This window comes from Pteronotus mesoamericanus, unplaced genomic scaffold (assembly GCF_021234165.1).
Source record: "Pteronotus mesoamericanus isolate MK-2021 breed Mesoamerican mustached bat unplaced genomic scaffold, CSHL_Meso_final contig_55, whole genome shotgun sequence".
In the NCBI taxonomy this organism is placed as follows: domain Eukaryota; kingdom Metazoa; phylum Chordata; class Mammalia; order Chiroptera; family Mormoopidae; genus Pteronotus; species Pteronotus mesoamericanus.
In genome coordinates this window covers 7,984,064-8,011,145 of record NW_026555198.1, presented here as the reverse complement: position 1 = coordinate 8,011,145, position 27,082 = coordinate 7,984,064, and the positions used below count along the sequence as shown (strand labels likewise).

The 27,082-nt window shown below is 37.6% G+C and overlaps 1 protein-coding gene across 1 annotated transcript; it reads left to right on the top strand.

Annotated features, from left to right (window-relative positions):
- UPRT (uracil phosphoribosyltransferase homolog) lies at positions 1-26,192 on the top strand. Its single transcript, XM_054579543.1, has 7 exons — positions 1-457; positions 15,936-15,978; positions 19,808-19,877; positions 20,914-20,976; positions 23,006-23,167; positions 23,861-23,959; positions 25,875-26,192. The coding sequence occupies exons 1-7, from the start codon at positions 81-83 to the stop codon at positions 25,979-25,981; spliced, it is 921 nt and encodes a 306-aa protein (XP_054435518.1). The 5' UTR covers positions 1-80; the 3' UTR covers positions 25,982-26,192.
- The last annotated feature ends 890 nt before the right edge of the window (positions 26,193-27,082 follow it).

Below are 27,082 nucleotides of genomic sequence, written 5' to 3'. Positions count from 1 at the left end.
GCACGTGAGCATCCACGGTTTCTCCCTGCTTGCCTTTATCCTTAGGAGTTGGTATTGCGGGGACAGCCCGGGTCCGGTGTATGGCCACGGAGTTACGGTGCCGGGACTCCATGCCCTGTCACAACCAACAAGTAAACTCTGCCTCTACCCCAAGCCCTGAGCCGCCGCGACCTGGCGACCTCATCCCGGATCCTGCTGGGGGAAACAGCGCCTTCAAAGCGAAGCCGACTCTCCTCACCAGTCACGCCCATTCTAGCGTTTCGGGGGAGGGGGACCCTCGGGCCTGCGCCGGGGGCAGCCTCAACCCAGAGAGTAACAGTGGCAGTGACAACTGTGACGCATCGGCCCGCGATTGCCTCCTAAGGGACAGCCAACTCTCCGGGCAGATTGGGGCTCAGCTTAAGCTGCTACCCATGAATGACCAGATCCGGGAGCTGCAGACCATCATCCGGGACAAGTGAGCCAGGAGCAGAAGGGGAAAGGGAGTTGGAGGGTCTCTCTTGGAGGTGGGCAGGGATTAGCAGCCAAAGGGCTGTGGGATAATTTTTCTTCACTTGGTGTAACTGGCACGTGGAGACCTGGGCAGGGCCTTTTCTTTGAAGGGGAATGTCTCTTGATTCAGACCTCCCACCCTCTTTTTCCTAGGCCCCCGTTTAACATCGCTTTGCGTTCTGGATGAACTAAGCCTTGTTGGTAGCCTCCTACTTCCTCTTTGTCTCTTCTGAGCAGTGAGGAATCCTAAGACGTTTCAGGCAGGTAAACGCGCCTATGTTATCTGTCTGGTGCCTGCCCATTTGGAAATCTATAATACTACCCAAAGTTATAACCTACCTCCAGTCACCTCAGGCTCACAAATAGAAGTAAAGCAGTTTCAAGGAAATTCTGTTGAGCTCAACAGCCCATCTCTGCCTCCAGTGTTTGCTATCGCAGGTATCATTTTGTCTAAGGTCTTTTAGTCTTGGTGTTGAGGTTTATTTACTTGGTCACATGTAAGCTTATCCAAATCTTATCAGCATTGTTTTATTGTAAACTGATAAAGCACCTACTGTGTTCCGTATAGTTAATAGAGGAAAGGGAGCCTGAAAGAGCCTTTGGCGCTCTTTCTAATCCCATAGGCTAAGGTAGCCAAAACCCTGTGTTAAACGCTATTTTGCGATCTCAAAACTTAAGTTGTAGATGGGTCCTTTCAAGGGATACATGTACCATGATGGAACTATAGTTGGCTTCTATATTGGCAGCACTTTAAATGAGATACTGCATGTCTAAAAACTAATTTTTGGTGTATGCTTTGATCTTTTAAAATGATTACTGACTCAGGATGCCACTCTCTAAATCAGACTACAAACTTTTTCTTCATACTACTGTAATAGGCTCCTAATTTGTTTCCCTGCTCCACTTTTTCTCTTTTCCACATGCATCCACACATTATTGAACAATCAATCTTATTAATATACTGCTTTCATTAGGTAACTGTTGTACTCAGCAGCTCTATTTGGCTTCTCAGGGCCTACCAAATAAAGGCCAGGATCTAGCTTGCCATTAAAGCCCCTATTCTTGGTTCCCAGGAATGTTGAAACGTCTCTGCTTCTGCTCTCATCTGGAATTCTTTTTACTGCTCTGCGTGTTCAAATCCTACCTATTCTTCAAAGTTAAGCCCAGCAATCAATGTCCGCCTCTGCCAAGAAGATTTCCTTTAATCATTCTTCCTTCACTGATTTTCCCTGGCCTTTTTAATGCAAGATTCACCTTCTAGTTTGTATATTGTTGTTTGCAGATTGATCTTATCTCATCTATTAGATTTTAAGTTCCTTGGGGACAAAAAATTGTATCTTTTACATTTTTGAATTCCAACCATGTCTTTCAAATAATAGACAATTACTAAAGGTTTTTTCTAAAGCTCTTAAAATTTATAGTCTGAAACTGCTATTTAACTGTTTTAAATCCATATTGAAAACCACTGTGGTCATGTGATCTAATAGATGAAGTAGTGATCTTAAAATGTAGGAGGCATAGATTTGATAGTTATGGTGGGGAAAGTTGAGATAACATCTGTAAAACAAGGAATTGGATGACAGTTCAAATTTCTATAGATCAGGAGTTACTCACCTCAAATCTTGAATCCCTCTGCACCTGTAGGTGGGCTTAGGGGCTTTAGTAAATCTTTGGAAATCATCTGCCAAATGTTATTTGTACGTGCATTTTTAATGCTTGTTTTATAAATAACACCTTTATTGAAATATAATTCATATACCATATAATACATTGTTTAAGTGTACAACTCAGTGGCTTTCAAATATATTCATGGCTGTACAACCATCACAAAATCAATTTTAGAACACTTTCATCAACCCAACAGAAAACCCATACTCATGAGCAGTCAGTTCCCATTTCCGTCCAACCCACCCAAAGCCCTAGACTACCTTCTGTCTCTATTAATTTTGCTATCCTGGACATGTCATACAAGTGGAATCTTACAGCATGTGGTGTTTGGTGACTGATTTTTTTTTCCATTTAGCATAATATTTTCAAGGTATGTTCATGTTGTATCAATACCTCATTTCTTTTTTGGCTGAATGATATTCCATTGCATGAATACACCACATTTTTTTATCCATTCACCAAATGATGGATATTTGGGTGGATTCCACTCTTTGGCTATTATGAATAATGCTGCTGTGAACATTTGCGTATGTACCTTTTTTATGGGATAAGATTTTCTTAAGATTTCATTAGATTTTTACAAAGAGGTCTTCATGACAATGTAAGAGTGAACCATTACTATAGAACTATGAAAAGGGCAAGACATTCAGCGTTCATATATGACAATATCAATACCTAATTTCACTGCATTACTTAGTATGGTAAACCTGGGTGTAAGTGAAATCTTTTTTTTTTTTTCCTGAGTTTGGAAGGAGACATCAAGATCCATTGTGAGCTTAGGCAAGATGTTTAGCATCTCTGTTATTCAGCTTTTATCATTTGTACAACGAGGGTGTTGGCAGTATCTCATGGAGTTCCTATGAGGCTAAAAGAGGATACTTTACTCTCTGAACTTTGGTTATAAACATGAAGAGCCATGAACATTTAAGGTATTTCAAGCCTTTATGTTTGGATTTGTGCATGATTCTGATTACATTCATAATAAGTACTGGTTTGTTGAGCTTTTGGGAGATAGTAAAAGAAACTAAATTGTACATACAATTCTACATAATTTTTATGCTGTGATATAGTATGGAAAGACTCACTACAATTTTTGATAACTAATGCTTAGTTATTTAGGCTGGAGACAGTGTTTTAGTTTTGTTTTTGTTAGTCAAATATGTTAACAGAGGCTTCTGTTGCTTTTATCTTCAAAAATATTGGCATCCCCCAACAAAAACAAGACCTGTTTCATTCCACGTAAGGGGCTGGTGCAGGGTGCCCATAGTAAGAGGAACTATACTTACATAGGTCTACTTATGAAAGATACCATCACTTAATCATATCCTGTCTTCCTCAGGGCATGTGATATAATAAATGTGCACTATATATTGTGTGATATATAGAGGTTGTCTGATAATAGAAGACACTGGAGTACTTGTTATTCCTTTTATTGTTTCTGGTCTTTAGTGGCTATCTAGTGATGGGATTGCTTGCTGAGTTGACTTTGCCATGGGGAAATGGGGGTTGAGCTAGCAGGACTGCATGTTGTAACTAAAAGCAGACAAGATTGAGAAAATTAGACAGATTTAAATGTCTTTTATTGAAATGTACAGTATTTGAAACATAATATGTTGGTTGTATTATGGAATTTCAAGGAAATTCTCTTTCACTGGAAGTACAGTAATCGAAAAACATCAATGGTCAGATAATTTATTAATATTCAGTCACACATGGGTCACACAGGAGAAATGACTTATTCATTTCCACATTCTATTATTACAATGGATTAAGTCACACATACTCTCCGTCCTGTCCCCTTAGTGTCCTAAACCCAGCAAAATCTGAGTGTAATGTACTTTTTCATTATAGTTCATGACCTCATGTTTAAGGCAATGCAGAGTATTTAAGAGATCATCTTCCCTGTCCTTTGTTTTGTTTTCTTTTGTTTTCTGAAACATTAAAGTAAAGTTGTTTCATAAGTAGTCAAATATTTGGATACTTCTTAACATACTTGTTCCTTTTTTTTGGCTCTGAAATTCTAATTGTTTCAGTTTTCTGAAGATTATAGTACAAGGGTCAGACAAAATATCAAAAGTTAAGAGGAAGCGTATGTCCATCCTACTTTTAGAAACATTTAAAAAATATTAACTGTGATCTAAAAATGACTTTGCATAGTTTATCTCTAAGCTGAACCAATGTATCTAAGCTGAATGGGCAAAACAGATTTACAGAAAGCTAAGGCTTATATTCTTATGTTATTTGTCTACTGAAAAATTAGAAGAATTTTAATTTGCAAGTCTTTTTTTGAGAAAGCAAAATTAACACACTGTAAATCAGAATGTCCACTTAATAAAATTAACAAGCCAAAGTAACTTTGTTACATAAATTAACCCATTTATTATCAGCTAGCAATGCTTCAAATTGTGAATCTTCTACTGGTCTTTCACTTCCTTCAGTCTTCTAATGGCAGACTCGACTGTGACAGCAGAAGTGGTGTTGTAGGTCCAGGCACCGCCAGCAACCGTTTTCATGCAGGAGCCACAGTGCCAGATCCCCATGGTTCGCCTCTTCATCTTGGTTTTGCCACAGAAGAAACAAGTGTACTTGGCGTGCTGTCTGACCTCAATTTTCTTTACTATTTTTCCTGAGAGAGGCACCACAACAGGTGCCGTATTTATGTGGACGATTCCGACCTTCTTGGTGCATTTAGCCATTTTGCAGCAAAGTAGGTCAGAACCCAGGAGCTGTAATACTTGTTCGTGAAGGGGGTTTCCCACGGTCTCAGTTTCAAGTGTGAAGGAAAGTTGAACAATCTTAGCAGTTTTAGTCTGTGAACTAGCACTACAGAAAGAGCGCGTTTGATCTTACGACCTTTTTAGTCACCTGGAGTGGAGAAAAGTAACCTTAGGATGAACATTCAGTGCAGCATTAATGTGGGTGTAGCCATCTGTGATTTGAGTCATCTGACTAGGTAATGTAATATTTTTTTATTGTTTAAAGATTGTATTTATTTATTGTTAGAAAGAAGGGAAGGAGGGAGAAAAAGAGGGAGAGAAACATCAACGTGTGGTTGCCTCTTCTGCGCCCCCTACTGAGGGCCTGGCCCGCAACCCGGGCATGTGTCCTGACTGGGAACCGAACCAGTTACGCTTTGGTTCACAGGCAGGTGCTCAGTCCACTGAGCCACACCAAGCAGGGCGTAGTATTTCTAACCAAAGCTGTGCATCTGAATTGCCTGAGGAGCCTTTTTCCCTTCAGTTTTTACTTCCCATTCTTAGAGTAGTCTTGGGGGTAGCATGAGCACCTGTAGCTTTACAAACACCTCGGGTGATTGCGCTGCACTCAGGCTGGGCCATTGCCCTTTGTGTAGTGATTTGCCTGGCTTCAGATTCGGGATATAGGCTGTGCCAGGGATTCCACACACTGAACAGAACCAGCCTGGAGAATCTGTCCTGGCATCACCCTGAGACTGAAGGAATCTTTTTCCTTCAACTTGTACAAAACGAAAATGTCCACCACAGGAAAAAAAACTGTCCCCTGAAAGTTGTTTAAAACATGGACATGTTTTTGGTTTCCCTGGGTATTCTATGTGAATTTTCCAACTGGGTTTTAAGCCAGAAGAGAGGAATTTGCCTTTTTAACTATACATACTTATGTTATAATATTTATTGGACATATCCTAGTAATGTCTTGTGAACTGGTCTGGACCCCAGGGAGGCAGGAGGAAAGTCTGGCCTGTCACAGTACCTGGAACATAGGGGCATTAATGTTCCCAGTCATTATAAAAAATAAACTTCTGAATGACTGAGTCCTGGGTTCTAAGGGAAAATGATAGTTTTTCTTCATTTTTTACCTGATTTTGAATGTTTACATTGAACTCTGCTTTGAGGTGCAAGTAAATAATTAATGACACTATTTAAAGAGCTTTTAAAGAAGGTACTAAAGAGCTGTAGCCTTGATGACTTATGCCTACCAGGTAGTAAAAGCTTTTTTCCCCCCAGTTTTTCAAGTTAGATTAGGTTGGCTCTAAGTATTGCCGTGGGGGTATGTTTTTATGAGAGTGAAGGAAGGAGAAAGAAAAGCATTTTATAAATCATCTGCATACCATGACCGACATTGAAGCTATTCATTATTTTAATGATCACATAATAACAAAGTAGCTATGGAAATACAGTTTATGTGTTTAGTGCTTCCAGTAAACATTAACTTTAAATGAAACATTCCTTTGATTTAAACCTGCCAAAAAAGCTTTTATGTTCCATTTCCCTTTCATCTGTTGCTTAAAAAACAAAACAACACTCCCCTGCTTAAAACCCTGCACTGTTTTTCATTACATCTCACTACACAGCTATCAGAATGCCTATGATCAATAAATACACAGGTGGCAAGTGCTGGCGAGGCTGTGGAGAAAAGGGAACCCTGGTGCACTGTTGGTGGGAATGCAAATGGTGCAGCCAGTATGGAAAACAGTGTGGAGATACTTTTAAAAGTTTAAAATTGTAAATAATGCTGTAATAAACATAGGGGTGCTTATATTCTTTTGAATTAGTGTTTCAGGTTTCTTTGGATAAATTCTCAGAAGTGGAATCACTGGGTCATGAGGTAGTTCCATTCTTAGTTTTTTGAGATATCTCCATACTGCTTTCCACAGTGGCTGCACCAGTCTGCATTCCCACCAACAGTTAAAAGGGTTCCCCTTTTTCTACATTCTTGCCAGCACTTGTTTATGGACTTATTGATGGTAGCCATTCTGATAGCTGTGAGGTGATGTCTCATTGTGGTTTTAATTTGCATTTCTCTGATGATTAGTGAGCATCTTTTCATGTGTCTATTGGCCATCTGTATATCCTCTTTGGAGAAGTGTCTATTCAGGTCCTTTGCCCATTTTTTAATTGAGTTGCTTTTATTTTGGTGTTTAGTTTTATAAATTCTTTATCAATTTTGGGTATTAGCCCCTTATCACATGTATTGACGAATATGTTTTCCCATTCAGTGGATTGTCTTTTTATTTTGCTGACTGCTTCCTTTTTTGTGCAAAAACTTTGCAGTTTGATATAGTTCCATTTGTTTATTTTTTCTTTTGTTTCCCTTGACTGAGGAAATATATCAGAAAAAAATATTGCTACAAGTAATGTCTGAGATTTTACTACCTATGTTTTCTTCTAGCATTTTTATGGTTTTGGGTCTGACATTTAAGTCTTTAATCCATTTTTAATTTATTCTATTTATTCTGTGTGTGGCATAAGAAGATGGTCTATTTTTATTTTTCTGCATGTATCTGTCCAATTTTCCCAACACCATTTATTGAATAAACTATCTTTAGCTCATTGTATGTGCTTGCCCAAGGTCTGGAAGCAGGCCAAGTGTCCATCAGTAGATGAATGGATAAAACAACTGTGGTACATAATATACAATGGAATACTGCTCAGCCATAAAAAAGAAAATTTTACCCTTTGTGACAGCATGGATGGACCAGAAGAACATTATGCTAAGTGAAATAAGCCAGTCAGATAAAGAGAAATACCATGTGATTTCACTCATATGTGGACTCTTGTGAACAAACTGAACTAACAAGCAAAATAGAAACAGACTCATGGAGAGCAGGCTGAGAGCTCTGGGGGCGTTTAGGGGATGGAGGGATTGAGCAAAAAGGAAAAAGGACTCATAGACATGCACAATAGTGTGGTAATTGTATGGGGGATAGGATATAAGGGAGATAAATGGTAATGGAAAAAATACAATAAAATATTTTTAAAAGTTAAAAGTTGCATTACCATATGACCCAGCAATCCCACTTCTGGGTATTTATCAAAAGATATCCAAAATGCTAAGCCAAAAAAGTATGTACATGCCTATGTGCATTGCAGCATTATTTAGAATAACCAAGATATGGAAGCAACCTAAGTGTCCATCAATAGATGACTTACTTGGCCATAGAAAAGAATGACATCTTACAATTTACGTAGACATGGATAGACCCAGAGCATATTATGCCAAGTGAAATAGGTCAGAGAAAGACAAATACCATATGATATCACTTATAAATGAACAAACAGAACAGAAACAAACTCATAGGTACAGAAAACTAATTGATGGTTACCAGATGGGAGGTGGTTTGGGAGGATCTGTGTAAAGGGTGAAGGGATTAAGAAGTACAAATTAGATGGAGGCCCTGGCTGATGTGGCTCAGTGGACCGAGCGCCAGCCTGCAAACCAAAGGGTCGCCAGTTCGATTCCCAGTTAGGGCACATGCCTGGGTTGCGGGCCAGGTCTCCAGTGGGGGAGGTGCGTGAGTGGCAACCACACATTGATGTTCCTCTCTCTTCCTCTCCCTCTCCCTTCCCCTCTCTAAAAAAAAATAAATAAATAAAATCTTTAAAAAAATACTCTTGGGGATGTACAGTTCAGAATAGGGAATGTTAGTCAATAATATTGTAATAACTACAGATGGAGTCAGATGGCACTAGACTTATTGCAATCACTGTAAGTTATATAAATTATCTAATCACTATGTTGTACACCTGACATGAATATAATGTATGTAAACTGTAATTGAAAAATAAATATAAAGAAAGAAAACTCTATATCTTGATAGTAGTGTAGGTTACACAACTATATGCCTTGCCTAAAGTGGTGGGTTTTATTGATGCAAATTGTACTTAAATAAACTTAAAAAAGTAAACTGGGAGTGGAGTGGGATTGAGTAGGGAAATTTATGAAACAAGATTGGCCATTAGTTGATCATTGTGGAAGAGAGAGATGGTAAACTCTGCTCTATCTATGTATGTGTTTATAATCAAAGTTTTTAAAAATCTGTAAAAAAAAAACCAGAAACAAACAAAAACACATCAGAGCTGAATTTGAGTCCATGTAGTTCTTCCTCCTTAGTTTGCCAGGTAAAGTACAGGACAACCAGTTAAATATGAATTCAGATAAAGTTAATTTTTTTCCATGTAAGTGTATCCTAAACATTACATGGGACATACTTCTGAAATACAAATTTAACTAGGTGCTCTGTATTTTTGTTTGCTAAATGCGACAACCCTATGCCCAGCCCTAACCTCTCCGACACCAGATGCTGAAAACGGTCCTTAAATATAATCATTCTTTTTAAATCCTCACCTGAGGATATGTTTATTGATTTTAGAGGGTAAGAGAGAGAGAAGAAAACATCGATGTGTAAGAAAAATATGGGTCAGTTGCCTCTCACACGTGCCTCAACTGCGAATTGAACCCACTACCTAGGTAGGTGCCCTGACCGGAAATCGAATCCGCAACCTTTTGGTGTGTGGGATGATACCCCAACCAAGTGAGCCACCCAGCCAGGGCTAATCCTCACTTTTGAAGTGAAACCTATTTCAGTGCTACTGAAATTTTATTTAAATTAAATTGTTTTAAGTTATGGGACAGGTTTTAATGTAATCATCTTTGGGAAGGGTATATCCCTGTATGCATTAACCTTAGTACATACTATTTATAAACCATATTATAATTGCATCTGCTTCCTCTTCAGGAGGAACATTTCATGCTTTATTTGCCTGCCAGACTCTTTATTTTATTGTTTGCATTGTATGTACATGCCGGTGTGATTCACAGTGAGAGAAATATTGAAATGCATCTAAAAACTGGTTATCTTTTAGTAAACATTCCCTTATTAAGAGCAAAATTTAAGTAATGGATTTACTCAAGGACTTGGAATCAGAGAGCTTCAGGCTGGAAAGAACCTTGAAATACTTCACCTATGTAAGCCTCCATATTTCATCACTTTAATAGTGGTAACAGTAGAATCTGTCTCTTAAAGTTGTGTGAGGATTAGATGAGATAATGCATCATAAGTGCTTAATACTTGGCACCAAGGAAGCTTTTAATGAACGGTGCACCTGTGGGAAAGAAGGTAGTCATATATGTGTAATACTCAGTACCTTCTGCAACTTTTGGACCTCTTTAGAAAAGCCGTATACATAACCCTTTTGTACACTTGGTATATTCATATATGGATAAATAGTGAGTTGTTAAAATAATTTTTGTAGAAAAAGAGAGATTGTCAAGTTTATTCTGAATAGAGAAAAGAAGCAGAGAGCGATCAAGTGGGAATTTCTGCTGGAAAAATTGTAGTTGTAATTGTGAAATTTAATAATCAGAAATGTCTTTTAAATTTGGGTTGGGAGGGCCTGTAGGTGGAGCACTCATGCCCTACCCACTCATTGTCAATTACCCCAAATTGGAAGAGATGTGCTTTCTATCTCCAGTAGAAAGATCATTTTTTACTGTACTACTCCATTAGGAAGAAGGAGGATCTCTTCTCAGGCACCCACTTAGCCAATGAAAGAGTCAGCCAGTGAAAAGTCACTACACTTTGAACTCCCAGTTTCCTCCATTGGACTCTGTTTATAATGGTCCCTCTGAACTCCTTTTCTCTGTTAAAAAAAAAAAAGTTCCTCTCTCTTGTTCTCTGGACTTGCCATGGTTCACCCATAGACCACATGTCCTGAATTGCAATACTTTGTTGTTCCCACATAAACCCAGTTTGCTGGAGAAGTATCAGGCAGTTTGTTGGTTTAAGGTCAACATTGTCTTCCATCAACTAGGGCATCCCTCGAGCAGCAGCAATGAGGCCTAGTAAGAAAGAGGGCAAAGGATCTTTACTTGAAGTTTTAAATTTTTCATATTTTTAAAACATTCCTTTCTCATATTTTCCTATCTTACGGATGATAAGTAAATACCTATTGTATTGACATTAACCATTTGAAAGAAAGGTCAGTGAAATTCAGTGCTTCATCTTGGTTTGGGTTTGCTATGAGATGCACATGATTTTAAGTATTGCTGAAGTTCTCTCTGGGGTTTTCAGAGTGCTTTATAGACAGTCTTAGGTAGGGAAAAAGTCAGTGAAGTACAACAAAGTGCTGAAGCTTACAACTTGTTGCTAGACCTGTACAAACTGAGGTTTACCAAGTCCACATTAAAATGGTGATTTGACTTCCAATATAATTCTCATTCTTTTCTAAAAAAGGTTTTATTTATTTTAAGAGAGAGGGGAAAGGAGGGAGAAAGAGGGGGAGAAACATCGATGTGTGGTTGCCTCTCGCATGCCCCCTACTGAGGACCTGGCCCACAACCCAGGCATGTGCCCTGACTGGGAATCGAACCAGCGACCCCTTGCTTTGCAGGCTGGCTCTCAATCAAGTGAGCTGCACCAGCCAGGGCTAATTCTCATTCTTTTGTTGTTTCAGTGCGAAGGTCATTTAAAAAAAAATGGCTGCCTTTGGCTTTCATTTTTTTGCTACAGATGTATGACATACATTTGGGGGGAGTGTCCAGAAAAGTATGTTCTCAGGTATGGTTAGGTCTGCATTGTTAATCCGGTTTGGAGTTTGTACAATTTAAAAGATGCTCAGCTTAACATTAATTATATTTCCATGCGCTAAATTATGAGTGTCTGGATATCACTATTTAAATATTTGATATTTGGTTACTTGGATATATTTTTAGAATATCCCAGGAATGTGTATCAGTGTGTTTGTTGCTTTGTAATAATTTTACAATAGATTTTATATGGGTCTCTTATTAGATAGAGAGTGGTTAAAATGTCTTTGTTTCTAGTATGAGAGATTTCTTTTAAAAAATGGTTTTAAGACAAAACTGAATAGAGTTATGATTTAAACCAAAGTGCATGGGATTAATAAAACCTAGGGTCTGGTTTACAGTAAGACACCTTTATTAACAAATACTTTAGTCCAGTGTTGGGCCTAAAGTAGGGGCTCAGAGAAAATGTGTAACTTGATTGATCTAACAAGTAACCATCTGCTTTATGAAACTCTGGTGTTAAGCAGTGTTAAGGATTTAGATGTGGATATTGAAAACCACTGTGGGTTTTTAAAAATGCAAACAACTTACTGTGTTCTGGCTGTACTTTAATTATCTAAATTGATTGAAAGTAAACAGTATGGGCCTTAAGTCTGTCTAAAACAGTAGGAGATAGGTTTTTTGTTTGTTTGTTTTTTTTTTATCCTAACTCGAGAACATTTTTTCATTGCTTTTAGAGAGAGAGGAAGGGGGAGAGAGAAACATTGCTGCCAGAAAGAAACATCAATTGGTTGCCTCCCGTATGCAGCCGGACCAGAGATTGAATCAGCAACGTAGGTATGTGCCCTGACCGGGAGTCAAACCTGCAACCTTTCAGTTACAGGAGGATGCTCCAACCAACTGAGCCAAACCGGCCAGGGCAAGTACTGTATTTTGCCGTGTATAATGCACACCCACATTTTGGCCCAAACTTTCAGGAAAAAAATCATTTCAATTTTTTAATTTAATTTTTTATTTCTCTACATTTAGAAACAAAACCAATTATCATATTCCAGGGTATTGTTTTGCATACAGATATTGTTACTGCTTTCTAGAGTTAAATTTTTAACGCATAGCATAAATAAAAGAATTAAAAACATTTCTATAGATACAGAATTAGTACTACCCATGTAGAATGTGTATCCTTAATTTTCCCTCAAAAATTTGGATGGAAAAGTGCACATTATGCATGGCAAAATACAGTAATCACTGTTTGTAGTGGATAATTTGGAGCAGCAAATGCTTTATTTGGAAGTCAAATAATTATAAAGAGATGATAGTACATATTAGTTCATAGTATGTACCATTTTGAGAATGTAGAGAAGATGGTGATTATGTGAAAGTTACCAGCTAAGGCTGATATTTTGCAGGAGAGTGTAAAAGGTGTTAAAATGTCTGATTCCAATATAAAGTAATAGATTGGGTTAACTCTGATCACTTAACCTAATATAACTTTTCTATGTAATAAATTTACATGTAATTGTTCAGAACTTAAAAACGTATTTCAGATGTGTTCACAAGATACATTCCTGGATATTTCTTCAAGACCAATCCAGACTTTTCTTTCCTATTGGAAAACTGTGTTCTGGCTGACTAGACAACTCTGTATTTGTACAGGTCTAGCCAAAAGGACAGTAGGCTTCAGTTGACTTTTTTTGTAGTTCCCTGACTTTTTCGTCCTTCACAAGCATGTTATGAAGATTAGTTACATTAGAAATGAAAGGTGCTAGTGTAATGGTATGGTTTCATTTGAAAACCACAGTACATAATATAGAGCCTGTTTTAAGTGGGCTCTCTGTATATAGTAGATGTGTGTAAATAGAGTTTTTTGAGTTCAGGGAATATTTATATATAAAGAATACAGACCTATATTCTTGCTATTGCTCAATTATGGTTCATGTTTTAGAGAGTAATGGTAACTGAACAGGATGAGTGTTCATCCCTTTTGGCATACAGCAGAGCCAAACATTGAACACCCAGTTTTGCAGTGATGAAAGTACAGTCACTTTATTTGCAGAATGTTAAGCAAGGAAAATGGGAAGCTGTATTGCTTAAAGCCAGAACAATGACTTATCATTCAGGGCTGTTAAGGGTAAAAATCATGAGTAAGGGGTTCAAGGGTCATAGGCTTTGATTTTTATGCAAGCTTCAACAATCAGATTTATTCAACTCCTGGCAGCATCCTTCCTGTCCTGGTCTAGTAACAATGGCCAAGTGGTCTCAAACAGAAAGAGAGTTCTGTAAAATATCTTGGATTGTGAGTCAATGACATTATATTAAGAGCAGAAAGAAAAAAGCAGAGCTATACAAAGTCTGTTCTGAAAGTGTCCAGCCATGTACTATGAAAAATAGAGACATTGATTGAAGAAGATACAAAATACAAGAAACATTGTACATAGGACAGTGATGCCCCTATCCCCTTCACTGTAAGCATCTTGGGACCTCACACAGTTCTCCCAGTCCCCACCAGCTGCCCCATCATATTTTCCTGAACCTCATCAACGGTCTGAATTCTCTCCCCTCCCAAAGGTGAGTTTAGTTTTGGGAGAAGCCAGAAGTCACAAGGCGCCAAATCTGGGCTGTCGGGGAGCTGAGTCACCTGGGTGACTTGATGTTTTGCCAAAAAATTCTGTGTGAGACGTGATGCATGAGCTGGCATTTTGTTGTGATGAAGCTGCCAATCACCAGTTGCCCATAGCTGTAGCCTTCTGAGTCATCCGAATAGTTTCTGTGGAGGAATGTTCAAGCTTAATGCAAAATTTGTTGCAGATTTGTTGCTCTACTCTCTCGGTCATTTTGAATGTGACGGCCACACAATACACATGCTCACTCAACAGTGTCTACTGCCCCTGCTGACTAGTGTAGTGAATGCATGTGCATTCTAGTTCACTCTCCCTGGCGGCCAGGTTACATCGATGTCATGCATACTGTTCTCGTTATAACAATGGCTGGACTTTTTCCAGACAGACCTCTCATATTTCGTGCTTACCAGGCTGCATTCTTCTGTTATCTTAAGCAGAGCCTACCTCCTGAAGCTTGCTTTATAGGCAGGTCTGTAGGGCCCAAGACATGACTACATTCCAGTGCAGCTATGACTCTTGAGAAGGGCTAATTTAATCATTTTATCTCAAAGCTAAATTCTAACATAGCTAATCTGTTATGATTTGCTCTTGGTTTCATTAATATTCCATAATATGATAGAAATGTAGTTACAACTAAGAAGCCTAATGACATTTGTATCAGGAATATTTCATTGCTTTTCCTTGTCAGAGAAAGTAAATGAACCTGAAAAAAGTCATGATTAATGATATACTGAGATAATATATGTTTGCATATGCTATTCTGATGCTATGTTGGGAAATGTTTTAGGTATGTTATATAGAGTCAGATGGGGATTTTTAAATACATAAATTGTAACTCAGTCTGTTTAGTTGAATCATTTAACATGTATGGGAGAAAGAGGAGGAACAATAGTAGATTTTTACATACAGAAAAAAATGTCAGCCTTTTAACATCCCTTTTTTCTTTCTTTTTTGTGGCTGGTTAAACAGCATGTGGGTAGGTGCAACCTCTGATTATTATTACTTGGATATGTCAGGATATAAAAGCATTGACCAGAAAGAAATGTACAGGAAAATGGCAGAAGGATCTGGGAAACAAAGTATTTGATTGAAAAACAGGCAAAAGGCACAAATTATCAATCAATGACTTGAGAAAAAGATCCTAGAAATTAGGTTATGCATTCTCTTTTTCCTAAATTAAAAATTTTTTAAATTTATTTTTAGAGAGATGGGAAGGGAGGGAGAAGGAGAGGAAGAGAAAAATCAATGTGTGGTTGCCTCTCACGCACCCCTTACTGGGGACCTGGCCCACAGCCCAGGCATGTGCCCTGACTGGGAATTGAACCGGTGACCCTGTGGTTTGCAGGTTGGCATGCAGTCCACTGAACCACACCAGCCAGGGCAGGTTATGTATTCTCAAAAGTATAAGATTTATTTGTTTGTACCATTCTCATTACAAAAAGGATTAGAGACAAAGTAGATGGGTTATGGCGAGGTGAATGGAATAGGAGGAAGGAGGAAACTGATTTTCTCACTACGAAGTTTTTCTCTTAACTTGAGCTATGGTCTTACTGCCATCTTCCAGGGGGAGCTATGTTCATCTGGTTAAATAACATACTTTGGCAGCTCAGTGGGTGACTGAGTAATCTTTCCAATTCCTAACTCTAATGCTGATATCAAATAAATATTCTCAATAATACTTATCAAGTCATTTCATTTAGGCTCCTGTATTCTAGTGAAAAATATCTTGCCTTAATAATAGTCTATACATACAAACTTTTAAGCTTTTAGTAATAGGTCATAATATCTGTGTTACTGTATGTAATGATTAATATTTTACCTTAAAGCTCTAATCTAGACTAAAACTTGTACTACTTTTTTTTTTTTTAGGACAGCCAGTAGAGGGGACTTCATGTTTTCTGCAGATCGTTTGGTAGGTGGAGGCTTTCCATTTTCACTTTATTGTTGTTCCTAGTGATATAACCATAGTAAGCCAAGGGTTTTTTAGAGCATTCTGGGGGTGAGAGAGATTGTACCAAGTAACCTTCATCTTGCTAGACTTCTGAAGTATTGCTTCTTCTGTTGCATTAAAGCTCCATCTCTGTCTCAATCCCGTTCACCTCAAAGCATTGCCCATAAACTCATTTTCTCTAGCTTTCAGGTGCTCCTACATCTCAAATGGATCTCGGAAACCTGGTTATAAGTAACCCTTAAATGACTTATTTTAGGGCAGTGAAGTGAAGCGCTGGGTTGGCTAAAAATTTCGTTGTTTTTTTTTTTTTTCCCGTAAGATGGCTCTAGTAGCGCTTAGTTGTTTTTAACTTTTTTTTTGATGGATATAAAGTTACATATGATTTTCCTTAATGTTTTTAACTTTATTCAAAACAATTTTGTTAGATTGTATTGTGTCAACTGTCATATCAGCACGCATTTAAAAAACTTATCAAAATTGGTGAGTTTTTGTGTAGCTGTTTTAATATTGAAGATGGAAGAAAATACTCAACATTTTTTGGCATATTGTGCTTTGCTATTTCAAGAAAGGTAAAAATGCAACTGAAACGCAGAAAAAGATTTGTGCAGTGATGGAGAAGGTGCTGTGACTGGTCAAACGTGTCAAAAGTGGTTTATGAAGTTTCCAGCTGGAGATTTCTCACTGAATGATGCTCCATGGTTGGATAGACCAGTTGCAGTTGATAGCAAACATATTGAGACATTAAGTGAGAATAATCAACATACCACACGGAGATAGCTGACATACTCAAAACACCCAAATCAATAGAGATCTTGGTGAAAATGAAAAATATGCCTTTTATGGAAAAAACTAAATGGAGTTTTTGACCAACCCAATACATTAAAAGAAAAACAAAGATGTAAGGAGACCTAATAGTTACCCTGTAATATCCATCTAATGCACAAAAATTAATAACTCTTGCAGTTTACATGGGAGGTGTTTATTGTTCCTCTTCTTTGCGTAATGTGAAAGAAGAGGCACATGTGAAATATTAAGTTGGATTGTCTGTGCTTTCCTCAGGGACTTTTTGTTAAGGATTGACCAAGCTCAATTCTGTTTTGCTAGTGTGATCTGAGAGTATCTCAGACTAGATTGTGTTGTCTTCAGGGTAAGCACTGTGTTTCCTTCTTGTGTTTATATGTAAGTGTGCTCAGTTCTTACAATTAGATGGACACATTTTCTGCTGTGATTATTAATATTCATTCATTCATTCATTCATTCATGAAATATATATTGAACTCCTGTAAGTCAGGCACTGTGCTAAACTGTGTTGCAGGGAGAGGAGGTACAGCAGTAAAGAATACAGACATGTCCCTATTCTCATGGAGTTTGCAATCTAAATACTCTATTTAGTTTGGTAAAGAGATAAAAGTAGCTTATTAATTTTCATTTAGATTTTTCCTGTGAAAAATCTTTTAATTCCAAAGAGTAGAGACAACTATAGTACTTTTGCCTTTAAATATTCTTGGTTCAGAGGCAATTTCCATTTACAATTATTTGAGTTTATAAGGGCAGTAATAATCCTTGGATTTCATCAAGATAAATGTAGTTGACATTTCTGGAGTGGTAGTTAGGCCATTCTGTCATTATGCTTTTTATCAAATTAAAGGAGCAGTTTCAAGGAGGAGGGAGCTTGTGTCAATGGTAGCTGAGGGAAAAAGAGAGGTCTTGGGCATCATTAGTAGAAAATGGTTCCTCTTTCTTTTGCTTTTCATATTCCCCTTTTCTACAGAAAGTAGGAGTTAAGTTTGTGATTATTGTGAAATGCTTGCCTGAAAAAGAAGGCATTATACAAGAGGGGACCGAAAAAAGACCCAGAATTGTATTCTGGTGAGCAGGTCCCTTGTGGTACAAGCTTCTCCCACTAGGTAAGTGTTCTAGGAACCCATCTGTATCAGTGCACCAGTTGGTATTGTTATGAGAGGTTGCATTCGGCTTCGGTGAATTTTTTTGAAGACTCTTTCCATGTGTTTGCCCATTTCATGGTGGGTGATTTATGAGCACGCCAGCCCACACCACGCTGAGTGTTCAGCAGTTTTTGACCAAAATGTCATGACTCCTGTGCCCCACCCTCCCTATTCTCACCCCAAGCAACTTTTTTTTTATTTCCCCGGATGAAAGAAGTCCTCAAAGAGAAACAGTTTGCCCATGTAGAAGAGGTGAAACAAAAAACAGCAAAAGTACTAAAAGGCATCCAAATCGATGAGTTGAAAAACTGTTTTGAGCAGTGGAAAAAACATCTTGCTTAGGTATATTGCATCAAATGGGGAGGACTTTGAAGGTGACTGAAGCTTAAACATGTAAGAATAAATACCCAATTTTTAATAAATAAATTCAGGGGTTCCTTTGGGTCCCCACTTGTGTCTTAATCAAATGAGATAATAAGGACCCAGGGCATAACTCGCCTGAGGGGATGATAATTGGGGCCCCTCTGTTCTCTGCAATTGGCCGTGAAGGTCCTGATACTGGGAGACAGGAAGAAGAGGGTCTGTGTGTTGTGGTAGGAGCTGGAGCTGTTTAGGTTTCCAGTGTTGAGGATTTCTAGTATACTATCTCTTCTAGTACAAGTGTCCCTTTATAGTTGACATTAATACTACCCTGAGTTTATCAGAATTGGCTTCCCTGGCACTCATCTTAAGTTCTTTATATTTTAGTCAAATAACTTCTGGTTTTATGTTCTTGTATAAGGCTTAGACACAAATTTTTGTCTGAGGGTTGCAGGAAAGGTATTACTCTTTTAGAGGAGTCTTACTAGGAGGAGCTTTAGAGCTTCAAGGAAAAGGATCCTTTTCTTCCCTTGCAATTTGCTCATAAGAATCATTACCTTCCACAGAAGGTGATGGTTAGAAGTAAGTGTGTTCACACACAGTATTTATGAGGTTTCTGGACCCTCTGGTGCTGCAGCATGACAAAGTGCTGGCCCACCTAGCGTTGATCATTTTATTGACAACAGAGTATTGTGTTGTGGTAACAGTGCATGGGGCCTACCGTTTCTCCCTGCCGTTCCTGATTCTCAATCAATGGTGTAATATTGATTGCAGGAAATGTACACTGCAGACTCAGAATTGCCTTTATGGTAGTAGACCCCAGGTGCTCATAGGAAGGAATATCATACCTGGCTTTGGATGCTGTTTCTTGTAGTTCCAATGGATTCTTTCCTCTATACCACAAATTAAGAACATTGGGAGCCTTTTTTTTTTTTAAGCTAAGAAGCCCCAATGCATTCATTGGTTCCTACTTCAAGCTCAGTAAATTGGTTCAACCCCATCCATTCATTTATTTCTTACTAACAAGTTTCAAGCTTTATTTTACATTATGATGGGACTTGTTAAAAAGAATCTAACTGAACAGTTTCCAAGTACTGAACAAGGCAAAGAGGTTTCCTCTGTGCACTATTTCTAGAGTAACCACAAGTTTCCTTCCAAGGATATCTGCCGTGACTTTTGCCATTTGCTGTAGTTTTGTATCTCTTTTAATATAGCCTGGACTGACTGAATGAGAATCATAAGGCATACTTGAACTTTCTTTTGGAAATCAGGTGCCTAAACAAGGTTGAATACCTAGTAGCAAGCAGCCAGGCATTTTGATCTATCTCTGTACCTGACACACGATAGGAGCCCCTTTCCTTCCTCCATAAGCTAAATCCTTGCCTGCTGTGTAACTGAATTTGTCTAGTGTTTCGCTCTGGAGGCTAACAGGTAACAGGAGATTCTTACCAGATTTTCACCTTATCCTTTCTTTGACTTTCTAGATTAGACTTGTTGTGGAAGAGGGATTGAATCAGCTGCCGTATAAAGAATGCGTGGTGACCACTCCAACAGGTAAATATGAGCTGTTACTGTCACATTTTCCTCAAAAAATGTTGAGTTAGAATTGGAGGAAATGGAAAGAAAGCAGTCTGCCTAAATTAGTAGGCATAATGCGGAGTCTAGATGGAGCTGTTCTTTTAAACAACTTAATAACCTGGAGACATTTAGTAAAGAAATTTATGCGGATGACTTTTTGTTAATGGCTTGCTTGGGAATTCAAGTTAAAGGTTAATAAATATTCTTTAGCATGCAGGTGTTGCCTTTGATGACAGCCCATTGGAACAGGAGTTAAGAATTGCTGGCAGCTTATCTTCACCTCTGTGGGGAAGCAAATGGGTGGACTGGTTTGACATTGAAACTTTACATAAAAGTATGAGAAGTAAAAAAGAAAAATAAAACTAAAAATGATGAGAATTGGAGAAGATGCCTTGTGATACTCAAATAGAAAGCAGCCAAATATCCCTGTTTCAGGGATTTGAAATTCTGATTTTTTTTTTAAATAATGGAAGCTGTTCTATTCAAAGCTTGACTCTTCAAATTGGGGGCTGAGCTTGCCGCATAATTGAAACGCATTTAGGCTGAGGCCAAGGGTTGAATATATCTTGGTAACTACTTCAGTCTCTTTCTTTTGCTTTTTAAGGCAGAATGGAGGCTCATAAAAAGGAACAGAATGAGGAGGTTCTCTGCTGTGACACACAGTGGGGACCCATTTGAATTGATGGTGTTTATAACATTCTCAGAGTGCAATGATTCTCTGAATTCAATTTGAGGAATATGTTTGTGAATATCATACTATCATATGTCCTATTCCCACTTGATGAAGTCCACCTATCCCAGTTATCTCCATAGGTTTCTTATGAAGAATTAATAAATAACTATGAAAAGTCTTGACTCTTCTCATTACTCTCACAGGAAATCTAAGACATTATACAATGTATCTGGACAAGGGTTGCTTCATGCCCATCTGCTTTAAACCATAAGCACTTTATAAAATAAGTAGGTTGCTCTGATGATGAAAGATAAAATCTTTGGATTTATTCCTCAACAGGGTACAAGTATGAAGGAGTGAAATTTGAGAAGGGAAATTGTGGGGTCAGCATAATGAGAAGCGGTAGGTTCACATGTGCAATTTTGTCTCTCTGCATGTATAGAAACAGTTGTTATTTTCCAGGAGAGAAGTGAGCTTGTCTGTCCTAATTGCAGCTGCATCCTGCTTTAGCTTAAATCTCCCTGTGTTGTCTATCTTCATGTGGCCTTGGAATTGCGGTTTGTGTGGTGCTGAGTTTGGCTAATTCTAACTGCACAGCATCTTCCCTAGTGGCCTGCACGCCTCCATGGGCAAGCCAGCTTTCAAAAAGATTCAGAGGAGGGTGGGAGGATAGGAAGGTGCAATGATGCTGCCTTGGGGAGGACGGGGCAGCTGGAAGGCTAAGGGACTATGGCAGGATTTCAGGCCTGCAGAACTTTGCATACATGGCTGGAGAAAATATTTTTCTTCTTTTTCATTTCTTTTGTATGGAACAGTCATACCCTGTCAGGAGCTGGACTCAATATTTTTACTTTTATATTTGATGACTATGTGACCATCTAGGCAAAGGCACTTAACTGTCATTAACTCTAGGTGTTTCCAGTTGCTCAAAAATCAGTCCAACTGATATACCCTTCTAAACTAACCTTTGTGCAGCAAAATCACATGCCTATAATTAAAACATAGGTTACATGGAGGTGATTATTTCCATTCAGCAACTTAATTATTTTTTGAACAAGATCCAGGGTACAGTGAAAGCCCCAGTTGCTTGCACTGGAAACAGATGGGCTATTTTTTTTTAAATGTACAAACGTTCCCTTTTCTCTTCTGGCTATGAAGTTCTATTTGTGAGCAACTGACTGCCTGAAATAAAATAGGAGCTTTAAACTCCCTTTGTATTAGAAAGTACCGTATTTTGCCTTGTATAATGCACACTTTTTAGCCCAAATTTTAGAGGGAAAAATAAGGATACACATTATACATGTGTGTAATGATTACATACCATGGGTTTAATAATCCTGTATGTAATGCATGCAAAAACACAGGTGTGTGTTATACATGGCAAAGTATGGTAGCTCTTAAACAATGACAGGATTTTCAGGACAATGTTGTTTAACCTTTTAAAACTGGTAAAGACAGTGGAGATGGGCTTTTAAGTTACAATTTCTTCTGTTTTAGTCCAGCTCCTGCCCTAAAGGCAGCAGCATGGTCCTCAGACCCCTAATGTATACCAAACGACCATGGGGTGATGCATAGACAGGGTTATTTTTAACCTTAAGAGCTATTGGTCAGTTTTCATGTATATTAGAAACTGTTTTTATGTTTACAGTAGTAATTACAAAGTTTCCTCTTAAAGTACATGTAAACACAATCAGTTAATTTAAAGAAAAATATTAAGTAAATAATAATACAAGTAGAATTCTGAGGTAGCCTAAAATCTTTAAGGTAGTGGGAGAATGATTGACTTTGGAAAATACTTCCCTAAAAGAATTCAGACTCAGAATAGCTCCACTGTCAGAAACCAAGGGAGTGTGGGTGCTGTTGGTTGTGGTTCTCTGGGGGGAGAGAGAACAACACAGTACTTTTTCACTATTTGCCAGCAACTCCTTTGCCACTGAAGTTATTACTGGAGCTAAGTAATGTCTCCTGATGCCACCTTGATCTAAAAGGAGATCCTTTGGTCTGTAGCCTTCATTGTTCCATCAACCTTTTATATTTTTTCAGATGAAAGTAACAAATTTAGGTTGTTTAAAGGTTCCCTTAAATAATAAGAGTAAAATGTTCCAGATATTGGAAAAGCTCAGAGAGCAGCTCAACAAAACACTTTATTTCCTGTAATCGTAAAGCATGAGAGCTCTAAAACTTTCAAGCCACCCATAAAACTGGCTTATCCCAGTTTCATGGACTAGCCCATAACCTAGTTTCATTGACCTGTACTAACTCTAAAATATAAACATATGAGAAGTAAAGCTGTTAGCTTAAGAAGAATTGCTTCATCTTGACAATGTCCTTTGTGTATTAATAACAGTCACAAACACTGCTTTGGCCTATTCTTGACTCTCACTCTATCTCCCCTAACCCCTTTTTCCTTCGTTTTTATTTCCTTTTCAAGGTGAGGCAATGGAACAAGGTTTACGAGATTGCTGTCGATCCATCCGTATTGGGAAGATCCTGATTCAGAGTGATGAGGAGACACAGAGAGCCAAAGTATATTATGCCAAGTTCCCTCCAGACATTTATAGGAGAAAAGTCCTTCTGATGTATCCAATTCTCAGTGAGTGCTTTGGGTTTAATTTGTAACCTTTGGTTAGATAAGTTTAAATTCACTTTAGTGCATGCCTTCTGGGTGCCCTTTATAAGGCAGAAACTGTTTCTAAATGTGTTTTTTTTCTCAGTTGGATTTGGAGTTGCCTCAGGCAGTTCGCTGGCGAATTTTTAGTGTGTAGTAAGAGAATATACATTATTCAAACCTTATTAGTTCCAAAGAGCTTCTTTCTTAAAATGAACACACTGAAGCAACAGATCTAATGAAGCAAAATATATAAACACAGAAAATAATTGAAATATGTCCTCTCTTTAGCCCAGTGAGTTATAGCAATGAATTTTTTCAGGATTTATCCTCCCTGGAGGAAATGTTTTTTCTTTTAATATATTCTGTTTCCTAAACATACTCAGATCACACATGGCATGGTCTCCTGGGGTTGGGGGTGGAGGGTGTGTGTTAAAGTTGATATCTCAAATACTGAATGAATTTAGGACTTGTTGTGCCTTTGAAAACTGTAAAGTGTATGTGTCATGCCCATTATTGAAAATAATGTCATGGATAAAGAACAGGTACCTCAAATGAAGCTTTTTGTAGTGGTGTCTCATGTTAGATTACTGAACTGCCTTTACTTCAAAGAAGCATAAATGCATTTTGAGATAAATGTGAAAGTTGTCAATTCATTTGGTTGTCATTTGATTTCAGGCACTGGAAATACTGTAATTGAAGCTGTAAAGGTTCTTATAGAACATGGGGTTCAGCCCAGTGTTATCATTCTACTCAGTCTGTTCTCCACTCCTCATGGTAAGTTCAGCATGAAGCAGTAACTGGTGCTCTGGATGGGCATTTGGGTGGGTAAGTGTGCATCTGTCCAACCTCTCATCCTGACAAAAAGTTTATTTGCTTCCACATTAAATCTAAATCTAATTTTGCTAGTAAGCCTAGTGATAATATTTTGCACCATTCTTAATTTGTTCAAATTGAAATGGAAAAGTATGAACTAGTCCCAGGTAAGGAGATTGCAATTGTTTTCCTGGTGGCCCTGTTTGGGTAGAGTCTGCAAATGGCCAAAAGGTCCCTATTTCTCCTGGTTCCTCATATGAGCCTGAGAACTGTGCCCAAACAGCAAGAAATGATAAGTTCTAACTAGCCTTGTGGTCTTACTTAAGTATGCTTTGCAGTGTGAAGCAAAGAGCAGAACTTTTTAGACTTCTCAAAGAGCCTTGTGACAAAACTGTGTGTTCTCCATTTTCTGAGGGAGGTAAACCTAATTTAAGGCCCTACTTTTGTTTGCCATGCAATCTAGGACAATTATGAGAGTATCTTAATAAAATAATCATAGATGCACATATAAATATTTAATATAAGGAAAAATTTGAAAGTATGTAAATAACTTACAGTCAGGAAATAGTTAAACATATATATTCAAAAGATGTAATATTATGTAACTGTTAAATCATGTTTTTGAAAATGACATCAAAAAATCTATGTGGTGAATATAAAAGAGCAGGATAAATAAAAGCATTAGAATAGTGTTAAATGTTATTACCAAGTTTAGAGATGACTAATACAAATTATGACTATTATGACTACTAAAATCACACTTGGATTTAACATGGAACCTAATCTTCAGCAAGAGAGGCTAGGCAGATGCATAATACTATTTCCATCTTCATTTTAAAATACACATACAACATTAACAGTGGTTATTTTAGGATGGTAGGATTCTAAGTGGTTTATTTTATTTTTTAAGGTTTTTAATATTTTCCAAATGTTCCACAATAAATTTGTATTTGTTTCATAACTGAAAAGAAAGAAATATATGGCTTCTAGTTAGGGCATTTCTTCATTTGCAAAGGTTCCAAGTCTCAGGCAAACCTTGAATTGGCCATAGAGTATCTATATTGGGAGGGCTGTGCTCAGTAAGCCATTGATTATTTTGCTGTTTTGTAATAAAAAAAATTAGCTGTAGATCAAATGTTGGTGTTGACAAAGTGTGATATGCTTGGCCATCTATTTATATATAACAGGTGGCATTGTAAACATTGAGATAACCAAATAATTATTGGGTTGTCTGCCTTTGGGAGTAGACAAGCAACTGTGTTAGCTCCAATAGTATACATTACGATATTATACTATTCTTTGACATTATAAATGAAAAAAAATCATATTCTGTGGCAGCCTTGCTATTGCTTTCTAGCTCAACTGGGGTACTGCCTAGTCCCTTTCCTGGATCCCTCCCTCCACCCTCCCCTGTTAAAGCTAGAGTATTAATTTCTTAAAAGCTAGCTTGTACCGACATAACAAAGAAGTCTTTACACTTGTTTCACAGTGTTCCAGTTGAGAAATCATCATATGTATGATTCTGTTTTCAGAAAGAACTGTAGTCTCCCTATTCTGGCTGCCTTTAAAATAAAATAAAATATCCTTTATGGAAGAAGTTGCTATAATTTAATATGTTTTTCAAATCTTGGATATAAAATAATGATTGTAAGAATTTATTAGTCGGTCGGGGTGCAGTCTGACTTACCATCAAAGCTTTTCAGATATCAGACATTAAAAAAAACTGATTAACCAAGTCTCACTAGGTACACAAACGTCATTGCTGTGTCCTCTCTCAATATGAGGCCTAGTGACTGACCATAAAATTCCTGAATTCCAACTAATGTTATCAAAAATCCTGCAATAATAATAATTTTCTTCCTTTTATTTTTTGAAGGTGCCAAATCAATCATTCAAGAGTTTCCAGAGATCACAATTTTAACCACTGAAGTTCATCCTGTTGCACCTACACATTTTGGGCAGAAATACTTTGGAACAGATTAAGTTATTGAAGAAAAATTTATCTTGTGTAATATTACAGTTATGTTTTGAGTTTTTACATGTTTTACTGATTCAGTTGAAGAATAGCAGAGAAAATTGTGTTAAATATGCTTAGCAATTTTTGGAAGTGGGTATAGTAAAAAGAAAACATTTGAGGTTTATTTATTTTATTTGGTCATTTCTGGACTGTTTTCACCAAATTCAACAGTGAAGTACACACAACTCTTAGAAAATATTTTAATAATATTTTCATGCAAATTGCTGATCCCTCAGTGGGTTGAAACTGGTCCCTCATTTATGAATCTCTCAGTTTGGAGATTGCTTGCAGCCACAAATAAAACCCGAATGGGAGTAAGTTCTTTGGCCCACTATAGTTTGCATTTTGTTTAGTTTGCTTTTAGGTCTAGCTTTCATTTATGTGGCTGTTTTCACCTTCCTCTAGTATTTGTTTTCCAGTACTATATATGCTGGTAACTTGGAGAGGATGAAAAAAGAATTCCGCCTTGAATTTTATATTTCCTTAATATCCTCACTCAATTGGCAGACCCGGGATATGTGGCTGGCTTTTTCAGTCAGACCATTATGTTCTTCCTGACTCATTTCCTACCCTGTGTAGTGCTAGTAGGTGACTTGCCAAATGTAATGCAGTGAAGAAAATGGTGGCGCATTTCCTGCAACTGGAACTGTAACATTAACTCACGTAGATCGAAGCCGGGATGGCTGGACACTGACGAGGGAGGGATAAGTACTGTTAATGTCATCGTTGTCCTAGAAAGAAATTGGTGGTGGTTTTTCTGAGGTGAGAGAGAAAAGGACAGTTTCTTGCTGGCTTTTATGGCCAATAAGTAAATGAAAATGCTGGATTTTTACTTTGAATATTTCTACTAGAGGCTTTTGATTTGGAAATTAGTTATTTTTGCATGTTTGTCAATTGCAGATAAATCAAAATAGAAAAGACACCATGATATTTTTAAAAATCCCTAAACTTTTTTCCAGTTTTATTTTATTTTTTAATTAATTTATGTTTCCAAATACGTTTGTCTCCGCCTTCCCCCTAAAAATCCCTAAACTTTATGTATTCATATTTAAACTTCTCAAAGGAAG